The 18,651-nt window shown below is 38.3% G+C and overlaps 2 protein-coding genes across 3 annotated transcripts; both read right to left on the reverse strand.

Annotated features, from left to right (window-relative positions):
• On the reverse strand, positions 1-6,064 carry LOC121769840 (26S proteasome non-ATPase regulatory subunit 13 homolog A-like). The gene is made up of 6 exons (XM_042166600.1): positions 5,778-6,064; positions 3,368-3,814; positions 1,635-1,715; positions 858-1,054; positions 675-774; positions 1-426 (listed from the first exon to the last, which is right to left on the reverse strand). Exons 1-6 carry the CDS (start codon positions 5,925-5,927, stop codon positions 241-243), a joined length of 1,161 nt encoding a protein of 386 aa, XP_042022534.1. The 5' UTR covers positions 5,928-6,064; the 3' UTR covers positions 1-240.
• Positions 6,065-6,790: 726 nt separating this feature from the next.
• Positions 6,791-9,866, reverse strand: LOC121769841. Of its 2 annotated transcripts, XM_042166603.1 has the most exons (4): positions 9,446-9,866; positions 8,482-8,978; positions 7,650-7,835; positions 6,791-7,149 (listed from the first exon to the last, which is right to left on the reverse strand). In XM_042166603.1, the coding sequence occupies exons 2-4, from the start codon at positions 8,536-8,538 to the stop codon at positions 6,937-6,939; spliced, it is 456 nt and encodes a 151-aa protein (XP_042022537.1). In that variant the 5' UTR covers positions 8,539-8,978; positions 9,446-9,866; the 3' UTR covers positions 6,791-6,936. The 2 variants fall into 2 exon arrangements, with proteins under 2 accessions (XP_042022537.1, XP_042022535.1); XM_042166601.1 differs by lacking the exon at positions 8,482-8,978 and having other exon boundaries at positions 9,417-9,866.
• Between the last annotated feature and the right edge of the window lie 8,785 nt (positions 9,867-18,651).

Below are 18,651 nucleotides of genomic sequence, written 5' to 3' on the forward strand. Positions count from 1 at the left end.
TTTCAATAATCCTGTTCAATAGAATGATATTGCAAAAACTAAATGAGTGTTACAAGTATGGTTTCTGGCTGGAAACATATATTCAGTCGCATTAAGAGATCAGCCTCAAAAAAGGGGAAAGAATACAGGCACCGTAAGACAACCGTAACAACTGATTCATTTCCAGCCGAAGTAACAGATTTGGCCTTCTAAAATCATTGTCAGAGGAGAAACCGAAGGCATAAGAGAGAGCTAAGAAGATCATGCTGCAACTAGATCAGGTGTCTCGGCCTCAACAGATAACAAAGCAGTGTGTACTTTGTCCACCCAGTTGTCCAGCCGGTCACGCAATGACTTGATCTGAGGGATCCCTAAAACTCTGGGTTGCACCCATGAGACGTAAACTGTTCCCTCTACTTGGTCAATGATTCCTTCAATCAGATGCACCTGCCATGAGATTAACAAGTAAATACTCTCTCTGCGCCCCTAGATGATTTGAAAGTGATCTGATTTCGGATGTGACATTTGCAACAAGTTCCTGAGCTTGGATGATGTAATTAGACAATTATTCTACCAGCTCCAGGACAATTCAGAAACTGGGTTCAATTTTTTATTGACTAAACATTTCTATCCTACTCTCGATCACATTATGAAAGTTCAGCATAACAAATAAAAAATACATTGAATCAACTTACTGAAAGGCTTTTCATGAGAAGATACTCCACATCTTCAACTGTAAGTTTTGTTCGTTCAGCAATAATACTTAGCGGAATAGTCCTATCTTCTGATGGTCGGCTGTAAGTAGAAGGTGTTCTTCAACTTCAGATGAAAAAAAGTATGATGTAACATAGCTCACAAGCATAAAGAAAGAAATTCACCTGAATATGATCTCCATCAAGCAAAGAATGTTGATCTTCTCAAGAAGCTTTTTCTCATTCTGGACTAATGCTGGTTGGCTGATGAGAGCGGCTCCATGTACACGACACAGTTCTTGATAACGCACTAAATCACCAGAGTTAAATGCTTCGAGAATATAGTAAAGCCACTCAACTTTAGTTCCCATAAGACTTTTAATCTGCAGAAATTGCAGAAGTAGAATGATTATTAGCTTATAAACAAGTGCTCAGAAAAGGAATGACAAAGTGGCACATGCTCAGAGCTTCCCTGTCTTCTTCACATGATAGTTGTATTTTGGACATAACTGAGTTAGATAAAGTAAGAAAACTGAGCCTCCAATGAAGTTGCAATTTAGCTAGAAAAACTTTTCAGTGTCATTATTATGTGATAAAGTATGAAGGAAATGCCCATATCAGGAAGAACACAGTTTTATCCAAGCATATTTTATGATAGAAGGAAAATATGCAACAATACAACATAATGATCGGAGTATCGGACAACTACATTACTTCTATTCACAGTACAAGTCTTCACATCATACTATGTCGATTGTAATTCATATCCATAACTATATCTGTTAGCTACACAATGTTACTTCAACTCAAAGTTCATTTAATTATTCACAACAATATTAGCAGGCATATTGGGATACATTCTAGCACCAAATGGCTAGAGTGATACACACCATGACCTCTCTAATGTTCAGAAGAAATAAGCTTTAACCAAAAATTCAGAACTGGCACTGACAAATTACTTACAATTGGATGAGCAAGAAGTTCACCGAAGTTGTAGATGTTCTCCCCCAATAAGGCCGCCAGAGATAAGTCAAATGTCAAATCCTAATAAACAAAAATACATGGTTAATTCAACAGCAATGGCATCATTAAAATTAGTGGGAACATCCAACAAGCATACTATTAGAACACCAGAAAATGCATGCATTTCAATGTGATTCTATTATGATTGACAGTAGCTATAATGATGATAAAATAAATAGAGAAAATAGTATGATGGTCAATTACAATACAAACTGTGAAATGCACTACTGATGATCACAACATGATAAATAAATAAATAAACAATTCGAATTTTCAGTAACTGTGTCAGCATGAAATACCAGCCTGATCTATGTAAAACAAGTTAATGTCTCCTCGCAGAGAAAGGCAGCATGAAATACCAGCCCCTTTAAGGTTTAAAGAAAGGACTACAAAACCATGAGAGGAATTGCTCTAGTTACAGACAGATCTATGCATCTCAAGAGAAGCATATTTTTTTAATTAATTTCTTATTTTCTTAAGAGAAATATTGATTTGAATCTACTTACTTTATAAGGTGAGCAATTGCAAGATAAAGATAACAGGCTCTTCGAGCAATTCAGAAGACCATAACTAAATTGAACCTAACTCCTAGTCCTAACCACCAAAGCAACATACTAATTAATAGTGATTGAAAAAAACTAATTTCTACTACATGCCACATTGCCACGCTTAATGCCTAGGAAACAACTTATAAGGGGTAGAACATATATAAATTACTGCAACAACAAGAGGCATAGTTGACAACATACAGGTAGCCTAGAAAGATCCCTGTTCAGTAGTCTAGTCTTTGGTACCTAAAGTGTTTAACACACCCGGTCACTACCATATACCCCTAGTCCTAACCATCAAAGCAACATACTAATTAATAATGGTTGAAAAAAACTAATTTCTACTACATGCCACACTTAATGCCAAGGAAACAACTTATAAGGGGTAGAACATATATAAATTACTGCAACAACAAGAGGCATAGCTGACAACATACAGGTAGCCTAGGAAGATCCCTGTTCAGTAGTCTAGTCTTTGCTACCCAAAGTGTTTAACACACCCGGCCACTACCATATACCCCCAATATCAACTTCAGAGAATATTTAAGCAAACCTATATGACCTAAACTGGTCTATCTGATACTCCTTCAAAACTCAACTTGGACATATTTCACAACAATAACATGACTAGTAGGATATCATTTTATGCAATGTATAAGCCATGCTAAAAAAGTCAAAACCCACTAAAAGTAAAATGACTATTCACAAACATTAATAGTCCACAGATTTAATTACATTAATATGAAAGGACTGGGCTTCCATGTCAACTAAAATTGCACAACCATCGTAACATAATGCTGGACTTTCTCATAATCAGAAAATGTTACTACCTCCGTATTTTAAAAATAGAAACTATTTCCATTTTGGGCCGTCTCTTAAAAATAGAAACTCTAGAATCTTTCCATTTTTGGACATGGGCCCCACAATCCACTAACACTACTTTCACTACTTTTTCTCTTCCTCTCTTACTTTATTCATTTTTTCCATTCTCTTTCTAACATTACCAATTTTTCTCTCTTACTTCACAAATTGTGCATTAAAACCCGTGCCGTTTCAAATGTTTATATTTTCAAATACGGAGGTAGTATGAATGATCAAACACCAGTATTGTAAACAATAACATACCAGCTTAAATGATTCTGACAAAGTCTCAACTGAAGTGTAAGCTAAATATAGAAGAGCACTTCTGTAGAACTCAGCAAATTCTTGACGGGCTTTATGATATTGTGATGAAATCCAATAGTAGCTAGCATACACAGATGGATCAATGTCAGTCATGCTGTCAAGAGTACTCTTTCCCTCTTCTAAAAGTTTCTTGCATTCCTTTTGGTCTCCCACCTCGAGCTTAAATAAACCAATCTGCATATTGACATAAAGTATCGGCTCCTCTATCCGTACTTTACTGGTAGTACGGAGCTTCTCTATCACTCCTTCAAGATATGATATGGCGGCATCTTTCTCTGAATACCGCCGAGAAACTATGACAGCGAAATGGGCAAGCTTGAGTAGATTGATCTTTGTCTCAAAATCAGTTATAAAGTTTTGGTAGAGTTGGATTAGGGAATCCCCAGCCTGAATTAGGGCAAAAGAAAGAAAAGGGTTGGATACAAATCACCTATAGATATGACATGGATTTCAGAAAAGAAAAGAAAAATTAATCAAAGTGAGAAGAGATTTTGAAGTGATAAATGAACATTATTCAACTCAAAATCAGGTAAATCCAAGGGCTAGCAGGAAGTAGGAAAAATGAGATGCAGTCAATAGCATAACTGCATAAGAAAAACAAATTAACTTCTGAAACTGAGGTAAGTTTGGAAGATATTCCTTCACATTGTGATTTGTATGACTAGTGAACTTTTCGTTCATGTTAACAAATGCAAAGAGACATCCAGTTTATAATGAGGCAGAAATCACACAGCTTGATGCTTGGAATCAGGATAAGTAGATGCCTGTCAGAGCATAGCTTTACTAGTCCTTTTTACCCTTGATTACCCTAGGTAGAAGAATTCAGAGTGTAGGAATATTGACTACATTACATGCATGCCATTGGTGAGGCATATATATGTAAAGAATGATAATGAGCAGTTTATCTATGTAATGATAATGTTATGCAGTATAATAAAGCTAAACTTGTGTAAATATTATACCCTGTATAACAGAGTATTGTTTCTTGCAAATGGCATAATATATTACAGCACAACCAAAAAAAGTTGTCTCCAAATGAAGAATTGTAGAAGTAGCAAATGGGTTTTGACCAAATAAAGAATCCTTACACTTAAAAACATTTTGATCAATTTGATTCTTCCAGGAATTGATTGCACATGCAAGTACAAAAACTACTTGCATATGCATTTCATGTTCATCATAAAATTTTACAAGCACATACCATGCATCGGAAAAGCACCTTTGTTGTATTACTTATCAAATGATACCTTTACAATATAGAGACCAAATCACATAAAATAAGAGAGTTGGGATTTGTAATATAAATATCTGAACTTGCAAATTGTCATAATATTTTAATTCCAAAATGATTGACTGCCAGTCATCAGCAATATATCATAAGCTCACAAGCACTTGCAGTACTTTGTGAAATTACCTCTTGTCTATAACTATACAGTTACCGAGTAAACAGAATCGGCAAAAAACATATGCAGTTTCCTTTTAGAGCAATGGAGCTCTTGGCAGTATCAGTAATCCATTATAATCCTTTGGTAATGAAAATAGCATGCAAAGAAGGGGACATGCAAGAGACATATAAATGGAATTCTTGGGAACTTAAAAGAACTTTTGAACTTGATAGTAGAATTTATTTGAACTATTTCCAAATTGGCCAGTGGGAGCAATCGTGCTGTCACTTCATCTCGAAGTTGGATATTATAGTCTAGTCATTTGGTGAGGATTCCACAATTGACTCTCTTAAACAAGTACTGTACAATTATTCATAATGATTTCAACTTTGTTAACTGAACCGAGCTTAGGTTCAATGCTCCAATTAATAACATGCTGCATTAAGTATGAACTGTATTTCTTTCACTCAACAGACTTAAATTATGTGAATGAAATCCAAGGAAGTGATTTCCAAAATGAAGTGCCACTCAGCCAACATACATGAATACCAAATCATTTCCTTGCGTAACCCAAATATCAGGCCAATTTCCCTAGGGTTTTCATAAACATCCACATAATTTCACAATTAACCGTATGCACAACCAGTTTATGCAAATACCAACAAACATGACAGGAATAAGTGAAAAAATAAACCAATGGTCCGATAACCCAATAAAAAAATTCAATCCCCTAAAAAACATCACCGATAACAAAACCCTAGCACCAAAACCCCGTCCCTACATCCCAAAACTCAACCTAATTTCTCCAACACAAAGCAAAACTGCGATTCACTATTCCATCACGGAGCAAAACAGAAACCAAATCAACGCAAGACAACCACCCGAATAACACAATCAAAACGAAAAAAAAAGCAACAATACGCATTAACAAAGCTCAATTTTCCGACAGGTAAGTGCTCCAGCACCTGAAACACGGCGAGCGTGACAAATTGCTCGAGCTTGAGAGTGAGCTGGTGCCAGAGCTTCCTCTGGTACAGATCTGAAAGTGTGGTGTACCACTCGCTGAGCTCCGGATGCGCATTACGCAGGGATTCCAGATACTGAAGAGCCGCCATCGAATTTCTTCCGCCGTTCAATATCACACGAAAAAGTGGTGCTTCGCCGTTAACAAATTTAAAGGAGAGAGAGAGAGGGAGAGAGAGAGAGAAATCGAAGGAGGTGGAGTGTTATATGTTGAGTGTATCTGCAAATTTAAATGTTCCTCAATTTTGATTTATTTTCCCCTCTTTTCTTTTTCCCAAAGAAACGAATTAAATAGGTTTGTTTGCTATTGGGCTTCTTAATGGGCCTAAAATGACCCAGCCCGTAAACATCATGTGATCTAATTTATGGTTGCTTCGTTCACCAAAACATAATACACTCCCAATCACAGAATCCACATGAAAGTGCGTGTGTGACTGTGTGTGCGGCAATGATTTCAATTTGACTTCTAAGCGAAGAAAAGTTGCTATTCTCTCCCTATTAATTCTGTCAAAAATCCCAAGCGTAACCTAAACAATCGGAAAATGTTCAGTTTACGAGCATTCTTCCTACTTCTTCTGATCATCGCTTCCGGCGAAGCGGCGGCGGGTGGGCGGAGGTGGCAGAGGAAGCCATGGATGAACCACGGAAGCTTCCGCGGTCCTCGCGATCGCCTCGTCAATCCCACAGCTGAGCATCCGTTTCCAGTTCCTAAATTGCCTATTTAGTCTCAAAATCTGGCGAATTTGCTCTGTTCGTGTTATGGTGTAGGTGTTTGATTGTTGATGAAATTGATAGCTTATTGTGTATGTAATTAAATTCCTGATTTATGTGTTTAGGGTTCACAGTTTTATTATTTGAGGATCGTAATTAGTCAATTACTTGTATTTTTCATTTTTAATTAGTTCGCGCTTAATTGTTAATAACTGTGTCATGTATTTATGATTTACTCATAATATACGAAAGAATACTATATTAAAAATTAATCAAGTTCACTTTCCGAATTTACCATTCATCAATCTACTGTATAAAACCACTTGACAAGGGAAAATAACAAGGTGGAGGTTTTTATACAAAACTAAAAAGAAAGGTTGTTAATAGTGATCAGGTATTGAAGCTTATTCCAGATGCATTGCACTCTTCCAGCAGTTTGATGATGTTGTGCTCGGGGGCACTCATAGATGGCAGAATGCGTCGAGGAGGCCGAGGCTTCGTTCTTGGAGTCTCGGGTTCGATGTCGATCTGTTCCTCCAAAACCGGCGTCTCCACCCTTCGGGATACGCCCGACGACGCCCTTTCCTTCCAGATCCTTCCATCCTGATCATCACACAAACATCGGGTAAATTAGATTGATTGTACACAGAACGGAGTATTTCGAGGATTATGCAATCAAACGAGCTCAAAATTATTTAATCTGTTGCAGTATGAAGTAAAGCAAACACCCCCTTATGACATTGATATTGCCTTTTCGAGATCTTTCCTGATTATGCATCTAGATTTGCAGAGAATTAACTAATATGAATGCAACGAAGAATGATTTTGTGTAGCAAGAAAAAAAAATGGCGGTGGTCCTTCGAAACAAGTATAATCACCTAGGGAAACTGTGACCAGAAACAATAAGCTAAGCAATTCACAACTCAATCTAAAGGTGTGAGATATTAATTTCTTGAGATACAAATACAATATCATCATATTAGAAAACTCAGATCATGCTTATATACCTAAAGATAGCATTTAAAAAGAAATTATAGTAATAATTTAAGCAAGTAAATTTATTTTCATATTTCCTATCAAGCAAGGCTAAGGATCAAACTTACATTAAGAATGGAAGGCTCGGGTTGTGGACACGGGATAGGTTGGTCATTGTCGAGCGGCTCACTTGGATGTTCAACGGGCTTAAACTCGACAGCTACTTCAATCCCATGGGGAACAGCAGATGTAGCTGTCGACAAGATAGCAGTGGTTGGAGCATCTATGCTACAAGGCAATGCTCCCCTTTCATCCTATACATCAAGAAAACAAGTTACCATAAATCCAAGTTTGGAAAAATGAAACAAGAGATCATTACAATATATGCAAATCAGTGAGCAGAATTCCTGATCATGAATGCTATATCTACAATGATTTTTCAATCATAAGTTCAATACCAACAGCAAACACAAATTTGAAAGAAGTAATCTTGCAAACAAGATATCCAATCCTATCAAACCCTTTACCATAATATACACTCATATACATATATCCACATCCAAGAAAGTAATTCAGTGATGACTCTTTGTTTGGGTTAGGATGAATATAATCAATTTTTCTCTTAAGGATTTAGTATGGTTCAATCAAAATGATGATCTAGTTGACTAGAAATCCACTAGAAATCCAAATGCCCCAACAGAAAAAAAACATTAGCATAATCAAATCACACTACAAAATGGACAGCATCATCCAACTCTTCATCAAATAGGCCAAAAACCAAGAAACATGAAATCCAATAAACTCTTTAGGATGAGACAGAGTAGCTCAAATAGGGGAGCTAGGGGAAACTTGCTCAAACTAGATAGCATCATCCAACCCTTCAGATATGCCAAAAATCCAAGAAACAACAAGTCAAAAAAATCAATCTTTAAGAGAGAGAGAGAAGGAAAGAGAGCTTACAAGAGAACTTTGAGTGCGGCGATGGCTACCTCTGCCATAATATACACTCATATACATATATCCACATCCAAGAAAGTAATTCAGTGATGACTCTTTGTTTGGGTTAGGATGAATATAATCAATTTTTCTCTTAAGGATTTAGTATGGTTCAATCAAAATGATGATCTAGTTGACTAGAAATCCACTAGAAATCCAAATGCCCCAACAGAAAAAAAACATTAGCATAATCAAATCACACTACAAAATGGACAGCATCATCCAACTCTTCATCAAATAGGCCAAAAACCAAGAAACATGAAATCCAATAAACTCTTTAGGATGAGACAGAGTAGCTCAAATAGGGGAGCTAGGGGAAACTTGCTCAAACTAGACAGCATCATCCAACCCTTCAGATATGCCAAAAATCCAAGAAACAACAAGTCAAAAAAATCAATCTTTAAGAGAGAGAGAGAAGGAAAGAGAGCTTACAAGAGAACTTTGAGTGCGGCGATGGCTACCTCTGCCATAATATACACTCATATACATATATCCACATCCAAGAAAGTAATTCAGTGATGACTCTTTGTTTGGGTTAGGATGAATATAATCAATTTTTCTCTTAAGGATTTAGTATGGTTCAATCAAAATGATGATCTAGTTGACTAGAAATCCACTAGAAATCCAAATGCCCCAACAGAAAAAAAACATTAGCATAATCAAATCACACTACAAAATGGACAGCATCATCCAACTCTTCATCAAATAGGCCAAAACCAAGAAACATGAAATCCAATAAACTCTTTAGGATGAGACAGAGTAGCTCAAATAGGGGAGCTAGGGGAAACTTGCTCAAACTAGACAGCATCATCCAACCCTTCAGATATGCCAAAAATCCAAGAAACAACAAGTCAAAAAAATCAATCTTTAAGAGAGAGAGAGAAGGAAAGAGAGCTTACAAGAGAACTTTGAGTGCGGCGATGGCTACCTCTGCCAGAAAATCTTGAGAAAATCCCCACCATTTTTTTCAGGCAGCCAAAAATCAGCTTACAATCAAATTTCGAAAGGGGACGAGCTGATCCAATCCAATCCAATCCGCCAACCAAAAACTATATATTCCAGTTTTTGGTCTACAACTCAGAGAGAGAAAAGTGGCTCACTTGTAAATGCAAGGAATATGAAAAGGATCAAATCTTGGCTTGTGGTTTGGGGTTTTCTGCTGGGATTCCATCTGTCTCCTCCACGCTATATGACGATAGACACACTCGAATTTTCACACACAAAATAAACTATGCAAATTGAATAATGAAGTTTAATAGGTGTCACACAGTTATTGTTATTGTTTATCAAGTTTATATTATTGCAGACGTTGATGAGGATAGAGAAGAAGAAAACATAAGGTGAGACAAAATGGCCGGTTTGGAGAGAATCATCGTTGGAAATTGGATTATATATGTATTTGCAAATTTGCAATCAAAAGAAATTGGACCACTTGATTTATGTTATTAATAATTGAATATAAAAATGTTACTAAGAGTATAAAACTTTTAAGTATAAAAATGGTACTTAAAAAAATGAGTAATAACAGAGTATAAAAATGTTACTTAAAATATAAATAGTGTAATTATTGAGACTAGTTAAAATATAAATAGTGTAATTATTGAGACTAGCTTAAATGAAAAGTATGAGGAACATGAGATATAGGAACAAATAAATTTTCATAAATATGTTATTGAATGTATTTGATGACAAACTTTTCCAAAACCACAAGCTAGTAGTAGTAAATGCATACACTATAAGAACTTAATTTTTAAGGATATATAAAAGCAAAACGAAATTACTTGCATTAAAAAAATTTTAATAAAACAATAATTTAGTGTTTTTAAATTAAGGACAAGTTAACTTATTCTTTTGCTTTTAAGACACTTTCATTTGTGCTCTCTAAGAGCATCCACATCCGTGCTCTTATCAACGAGCATGGATGTGGGCCCGGACCCACTTTTACTCCCTACTCTTAGGCAAGAGCACAACACCCACATCCGTGCTCTTCCGCAAGGACAAGCTCAAGGGTCCCACCATTCTATTATTCAATTTAAATAAAAACATTTCCGCAATATTAAAATGCATTAAAATTACCCGGAATAATATTACAAATTATAAAAAATTAAAAATTACATAATTAAAATCCTAAAAATTAAAAATTACATAATTAAAATCCTAAAAATTAAAACTACATAATTAAAATCCTAAAAGTTGATATTGAGAGAGAGTTGTTTGGTATAGTGTCATTTTTTTGTGTTTGAAATGAGTGTATTTATAGATGAAAGTATGAGTTTTGGGGTAAAAATAATGAAAAAATAAATTAAAACTGTGGAAAAAATGGATACATTTTATTAGGAAGTGGGAATTTTTTTTTTATTAAATCTGAAATTTTCAAGTTTTTTCAATTTTTTTAAAAAATAATAATAAAAAATGATAAACCAACAGGCCAATCAGAGCATGCCATGTCGACACCTCGTGCTCTTGCCGTTGGCACAGACGTGCTCTATCCATAGAGCAGCGCCCTGCCGTCGGCAAGGATACCGCTGTGGATGCTCTAATTTTAATTGGGACACCAACAATAAGGATACTTTTTGAAACAATGATGGTATATTTAAAAATACAAATTTACATCCTTAGTTACATTAAAAATGTCCTTAATAACCTTTTTTAGTGATATTATACAAGACTTCACAATTATTTATGATAAACAATTAAAGTGGCTATAAATAAAGAATCAGTTGCATGCGATGACATATGTAATGTTGACAATGAAAATTTAATAATGCAAATTAGGTTTCAAGTATACGACTTTTGAAAATGACATTTTAAAAAAATAATAAGCGACTGTTGCAAGTTTTTGACTATACAACTTTAATTTTGGATATAGTATCATATACTGTAGTACTATAACACAGTAGATTTATTTATCACATCAAAAGAGGAGTATATTTCAATTCAAAGTCTCTTTAAGAAATGAAAGAAAAAATGTGTGTAACAGTAGTTTGTTGAACTTTGCTACCGGTTTCTCTTTAAGGGCATTCGTAGTGGGGTGGATGTAGGCATGCACAAGGGTCGGGAACCGCCGGTTCCGGGCCCGAACCGGCGGGTCAAGGGTCGAGAAATCCATGAACCTGAACCGGCCCGCCTAGCTCTCGGCGGTTACGGTTCCGGTTCAAAAAACCGGCGGTTTACGCGGCGGTTCAAAACCGCCGGTTCCGGGCCGGTTCGACGGTTCGAGGATTTTTTTTTTTTTTTGCATTTTTCAATTTTTCAATTTTAATCAAATTACATTACACTTTTCAAGTTTGTTTTTGTATGAAATGTGAGTAAATAAAATTGAAAAAAATACGGCTAAAGTTGCAATTTTATTGAAATTGCATGTTTACAAATTACACGTTACAAGTTACAACAATTACAAATTGAAAACATATTGAATATATTGATAAATGAAAAGTAATATGGACTTGGAATGAAATATGTATGAAGTATAAAAGAAGTGGTAAATTATGAGCACAACAAATATAGTAGTGAGTAGAAAGTGTAGAATTAAACTTGCGCAATTAGAGAGAATGAGGAGAGAATAGAGAAATGGAGATTGAGAATGAAATTCCGAAAATTCAAGGAATGGGGCAAGGAATAATGAAGGAGAAGTGGGGTATTTATAGGAGCAAAATTGGATGAAAAAAAAAAATTTGAAATTTTGAAATCTGCTGTGAACCGCCGGTTTACCGCCGAAACCGGCAGTTCAACCCTAAACCGGCGGGTTCGCCACGGTTTGCGTCAGAAAACCGCCGGTTTCTGACCGAAAACCGGCGGTTTATGACCGGTTTTGCTGGCCTAAACACTGACCCTACGACCTAGCCTCTGAAAAGTTGTCGGAACCATCGGAAACCGGCTCCCGAACCGCCGGTTTACCCCGACAAACCGCCGGTTAACCCCTCAACCCGGCGGTTTACCCCGCAAACCGCCGGTTCCAACGGCTATCCTAAACCCCTACGCGAACCCTACGAAACACTGTTCGATCCTTTGAACCGGCGGTTCGAACCGCCGAACCGCCGGTTCACGGTTCAATATATTGCCGAACCTGAACCGGCCCTTCCGACCCTTCAACCCGCCTGCCGGTTCAAACCGCCGGTTCTGGGCCCGGTTCCAGTTCATGAACCGGCGGGCCCGAACCTGCGGTTAACCGGCCGGCCGGGCCGGTTTGTGCATGCCTAGGTGGATGTCCCGGCGCCCTTTCCCGCGGAATTCCCACTGCCACGTCATAAAGACTTCCCACTGTACAATGGCGGAATTCCCGACAAAATTCCCACATTAAAAAAATTCACAAATTCACAAATTAACCAAATTCCGGAAGTAAATAATTTACGGAATTAAAATTTCGACGCGAATACGGAGAAAACGACCACACTTTATTTTTAAAAAACATACTTCATTAAAAAAATACATAATTAATTAAAAAAAGTACATTATTTTTAATAAAAACCGGCTCGTCACCCCCGGAGCGCCAGGCGATCCATGCATCATGCCCGATGGCATTTGAGATTGGGGCATCATCCCCGGCATTTGAGGCATCATCCCCGGCATCTGGGGCATCATCCCCGGCATCTGGGGCATCACCCCCGGCATATGAGGCATCACCCCCGGCATCTGAGGCATCATCTCATACCACTGTGGGTACATGTTGTAGTACCCCGGCATCATGCCCGATGGCATTTGAGATTGGGGCAGCATCCCCGGCATTTGGGACATCGACTGGGAAAAGTGCGTACTCCTGCCGATGGGGAAATGCGGCGCCGGTGAATCACCCGAGGCGGGAGAAGAATCGCTATCGTGGTGCTCCATTGATGATTCAAAAGAAATGTATTTAGAGAGATAAATACTCGTTAAAACAAGTGGTGCGGATGAAATGAAGTTCAACGAGACGTATTTATAGAAAATCAAAAAAAAATTAAATGCAAAAATCGGAATTCCGTGCGGAATTCCGTGACAATCCACGCAATGGCGGAGGTCAGGACGGAATTCTGCGCGGAATTCAGCGGAAGGGCGCGGACCTGCGACGTCCTCATGCGAATTCCATATCCGCGCGTGTATGGCCAAATGGCAGACGTCCGCCACAGAATTCCGCCAAATTCGTAGGAATTCTGCGTCGACGGATGCTCTAACATAAAAAATTTGTTGGATGAAATATTATCCCAGCATTACTGAGGGAAAAATTTAGAATAATATATTTGTGAAATTAGTTGAGTAATTAACTAACTAATATCCGAATCAACATATTAAAGAAGTCAATAATTAATGAAAATTTCTTAGTTCTAAAATGCCTAAAACTTTGATAGCAATGGATTGGAATCAGATCACATTTATCAAACGAAGACATGTCATACATGTAACATGTGTGTGCTTATAAAAGTCAACTACAAAACCACATAGTAGGAAAAAAGTGAAGCAATCTATATATTCATGTAAATACTTTTTTTCTATGAGAATTATTTAATCAATTAAATAATTTCTCCTTCGTTCGACATGATAAAAATTGGAAGGTAAGAATAACTGAATAACTACATTCATAAGTCCATCAACATATTTTGATTTTTAATCAATCGTGTATAAATGTGAATATTCTCACAACAATCAACTAGCTAGGTTAATTAGAAACACACTTAACCGTCGTATTGTTGTTGCACTCTTCGCTTTATCTCCACTTAGCAAATAGATAAATAAAAAAGAGTGAACTGCACCAAAAGACCCTGACTTTTCGCCTTGTAACATCAGAGGCCCCTAACTTTTAAAAATACCACTACAGGGATCTGACAAAACATATAATCACAAATCGTGTATATTTTGCCATTTTTCGGACGAAAATGCCCAAATGGGGTGAAGGGCAGTTTAGACCTTTTGATTGCATTAGGCTGCACCCCTATGACTGCATTTGCAGGTGCGGTCTTGTCAAGCACCTGTGTAATCATAATTCCATTTATATTTTTCAATTCTGTTTCATTATTTCTTCCCTCCATTTTCGTTTCATCTACCCCTTTCAAGTTCTACTCAAATTCTTCTTTCTCTCTCAAAACAGTATACGCGATTTTACCTTCTTCGGCATCGGGCAATTTAGGGGATTTCATATCTTCGCCAGCCGTTCGGGATCTCGAATTTAGTGGATTTCATCTGGATTTTGCTGAATTTAGGGTATCAAAGAGGGTTTTAGGCGATTTCCGTTGGAATTTTATTTTGCAATTGTTGGTTGATTTTTTTGGTTGTATGGTTACTGTCGGACATTTGAAAATTATTTTTGCAATTCTTGGTCGATTTGATTTTTGTATTGTCAAACTGAATTGAATTCAGGTCGTTACGCAATGTCTTCTTCTTCTTCTTCTCAATCGTTCGGCTCAAGCTTCAATTGGAATTGGCCTCGTCCAGAAATTGCGAAGTGTAATCACGATCTTGAGGCCAAGCTCGTTACATCTAGGACGACTGCTAACCCGGGTAGACGTTACTATCGCTGCCCTATATGGAAGGTTAAAACCATGTATTTTGATCGTGTTGTCCATTAATTTTGTTGGCATAAAGATTAATGAGAAATTATTATGCAGGACGATGACTGCAAGTTTTTTCGATGGTTTGATGCGAGTCTATCCCCAAGTCAAGACAGTTATTTTCAGAGAGTGAAACTTGAGCGAGACCAATTCGAAGCTGAACTTCGAAGCAAATCTCTACTCGAAGGTGTGCTGCACGAGAAATTGCGCTTGAAAACCATGGAGTTTGAAGACTTGAAGCTACAACTGGGTATGAAAACTGAAGAGTGTGACGCATTGGCGGTGAAAATTGGTCAGATGGCAACAACTCTCCGACGCTTAAAAATCACAATCTTGTTCTTATGTAGTGTAATTTTTCTATTGTTATAACAATGCTATGTCGTGTTCACTCTGTGGTTCATTTCTGAAATCACAAACTGAAATCCTGATCGACTACGCTTTGCTTTGTTGCTATTCATTTATGTCTGAAAGCCACGAATGAGGTTACACAACTATGACTGAAATCACAAACCATGTACACAAATGAATACTACCAAACTGAAATCACAATTGAAGTTACTCAAATATGATTGAAATCACAAACCATGTACACAAATGAATACTACCAAGCTGAAATCACAAATGAAGTTACGCAAATATGATTGAAATCACAAATGAAGTTACTCAAATATGATGGAAATCACAAAGCGACGTACGCTATCCACAAAAATATCACCACCAAAATTTTTCCACAGAACTTTACTTCCACCAAAATACTAGTCTGTTACAAAATAGTCTGTACCATACAAATCATACTATTCATATCATCACTGACACAAATTGTTCAACCCATCTGAAACAAACCAACGTTAATAAGTAAAGGCCATCAATCTTGATCACCGCGGCGGCCGCATCTCTGAGGATGAGTCCTTGTCCGACTGCTTGGTCTCGGATTCGAAACATTAGGCTGCAACAATTAATAGTGTAGTAAGCATACATGCTTAAGCACTGTGTACAATTACATAATATAGTTGCATATGCTTACTGCATAGTACCTCTTGGCGTTGGGGATTGTTTGACGATTCAGGTAAAGTACTGTCACCATGTTCACGCGAAGTCTCCCCAACCTGAGAACGGGCATCTGTCCGAGGATCATTGCTGCATGTCCTCCTATTATGACCTTCTAGACCGCACCGACGACATTTCATCACGAAGGTGCGACGCAATGACTCACCTCCATCTGCATGAAGACGAATCCGGGGCTCCTCACGTCTCAGTTTCTTCGGCCTACCAAGCTGTCGCTTTGACCTCGGGGGTGCCATTTCCACTGAACCATCCGCAGTACTCTTCAGCCAACTGGCTACCCCATTGATGGGGTAGAGGACATTCTCGTACAACATGATCATTGTTGACTTCAAATAGTATCGGGAAACGAATCGCGTCACGTCGTCGTCATTCTTGTTGATAGTTGCGATAGCATGCGTGCACGGGATTCTGGTTAGCTGCCACAATCTGCAAGAACAAGTAAAATCGCGCATGTTGACAACATATTGGCCAGACGGCCCAGACACTTGGTACGAAGACTGTCCGTTCCATGTAGCCCTCCACGATGAAGCCCTCGCGAACCACTTATCAACAAGCTCCTTGATAACAGGCGGGACTGCGTGCTCGTAACTTTTGATCCATTGGCCTCTGATCTGAATTCTTTCCATTTGACTTGTTCGAATGTCCTCCAACATGCTGATAATTACTTTCTCGCGAGCCAATGCAATCTTCGAATTGAATGTCTCACAGATGTTGTTCAGGATCACATCACAACAGGTGTGTGGAGAGAAAAAGGCCTTGACCCACTTTTCTTTAGGTATGCACTAACCTCAGCCACGCTATCAACAGGGTCTACAATTGCATCGGTTTCATGATGCCCAATCTGAACAAATTATGAAATCACATATGAATACCAAACATAAACAACAAATCACAAACATGTACCACCGTCGTGTACTAACCTCTGCATGGCTAACCTGTTCACAAGTGTCTACAACCTCAGCCTCAGGTTGTATACCGTGTTCACCATGGCTAACCTGTTCATTAACGTCTTCAACCTCAACCTCAACTCCACATTCGCATTCATGGACATCTCCTTGTCCAACAACACCAACCAGTGGTTCATTCCCTTCAACATCAAACACAACAGCTTCTCCTTGCTCTGCACTACATGATGCAAATGCATCCATCAAATTCTTACGGGCAGCCTCCTCTTGCCTCTTCCATTCGCGATGTTTGTCTTCTAAACTCGTGGTCAAATACTCTTCAAACTCAAGATCCCTAGGGTACCACTCAAGCAACAGTAATGGTGCCGATGGTTTCCTCTGCCCCTCCTGGTGTTGTTTCTTCCTTTTCGGTTTACTCTTCGGCACAATTGGGTTCGGTTCGTCAAGTTCTTCAATGACCACAGTGGATTTTTTACTAGCATTCACAAATTTTAGCAACTCCTCCGCTTCTTCTTTTCGCTTCTTCAGCAAGGCGGCCACCTGTGTTATCTCGACAACATATATGTGAACTAGCTTTGTGCTAGTAGCCGCGACTTTCAGAAAAGGACCCAGATGTGCATCGTCAATTATGGGCAGCAATGGGCCTCCTATTTCCACGCCACTACAACCAGCACTGTACGTTGGATGAACGTAATAGTACTCACATATGAGCTTCCTATTGTAACCCAACCGCACTACCATGCCCGCCAGATCTACGAAATCGAACTGACGAATCCAGCAATAGTCAAAGAATGTCAATTGCCCCCCAACATACTTCTTCTTTCCATTGATTTCGAAGATTGACCCTCCGTGATGAAAACCGACGAAAAACATCCCGGGATGGTCCCCTGTTATGGTTTGTACAGAGTTAGCAAACGTCCAAATTTAAACCAACTTTTTTCACATATAAAGTCCTAAATCACAGTCCAAACAATTTCCCAAACGAGGACATCAAAACAGTTTCACAAATCAACCAATTTTAGGAGCCCTAAATCACAATAAAAAACCTTGAAACCAATTTTAAATTTGAACTTACTATATTCTTCTTCCGGATAGAAGAAATCAAGCAGAGGATCGCGAATGCTCCACGTTTCTGGGTCTACGTCGATTATCTCCGGTCCCCGACCCCTTCTACTGTGTCTAGGTGATGCCGGAGGTGATTGTGACGAAGACGATGGAGTCGCCAGCTTCTTTTTTCGCCTAGAAGAACTACGAGCGGAGGACGCTCCAGCAGCACTTCGTCTCCGTTTTGGAGCCATTGATGAAAAGGATTAAAATGGCGTGAAAGGCAGAGGCGATAGGCAGAGGCTAATTATTTTGGCGAAATGGCAAATTGATGAAGTGAAGGTGGAATTGGAGGGAAAAAAATATAGAGAAGCCTGGCGAAATGTTTTGGAATGGCAAAAATTTGTGAAATTTCAATGCAAGTCCGATTGCAATTCATGCGTGTGAAAATAATAGGGGACAACAAGCAATGCAACCTGTCACACCAATTGCAATTCGATGTCCCATCAACAGTGCTGCAGCTGACACATCACTGACGGCCATGCAAAAGCCCGATTTTGCCCTTACAGGCCCTGAGGGTCTAATGGTCCGAAAAAACATGA

The sequence above is a fragment of the Salvia splendens genome, chromosome 16 (genome assembly GCF_004379255.2).
Source record: "Salvia splendens isolate huo1 chromosome 16, SspV2, whole genome shotgun sequence".
Classification (NCBI taxonomy): Eukaryota; Viridiplantae; Streptophyta; class Magnoliopsida; order Lamiales; family Lamiaceae; genus Salvia; species Salvia splendens.

What these genes read in the sequence shown, in the direction of transcription:
- LOC121769840 (XM_042166600.1), bottom strand. Translation starts at nt 5,927, where the DNA reads ATGGCGGCTCTTCAGTATCTGGAATCCCTGCGTAATGCGCATCCGGAG. An exon ending in TCACGCTCGCCGTGTTTCAG is followed by an intron (nt 3,815 to 5,777) that starts GTGCTGGAGCAC and finishes GCCCTAATTCAG; the next exon opens with GCTGGGGATTCCCTAATCCA. An exon ending in TTGATGGAGATCATATTCAG is followed by an intron (nt 775 to 857) that starts GTGAATTTCTTT and finishes TTCTACTTACAG; the next exon opens with CCGACCATCAGAAGATAGGA.
- LOC121769841 (XM_042166601.1), bottom strand. Translation starts at nt 9,479, where the DNA reads ATGGTGGGGATTTTCTCAAGATTTTCTGGCAGAGGTAGCCATCGCCGC. An exon ending in GCCGCACTCAAAGTTCTCTT is followed by an intron (nt 7,836 to 9,416) that starts GTAAGCTCTCTT and finishes CTTGATGTATAG; the next exon opens with GATGAAAGGGGAGCATTGCC. An exon ending in CCGAGCCTTCCATTCTTAAT is followed by an intron (nt 7,150 to 7,649) that starts GTAAGTTTGATC and finishes TGTGATGATCAG; the next exon opens with GATGGAAGGATCTGGAAGGA.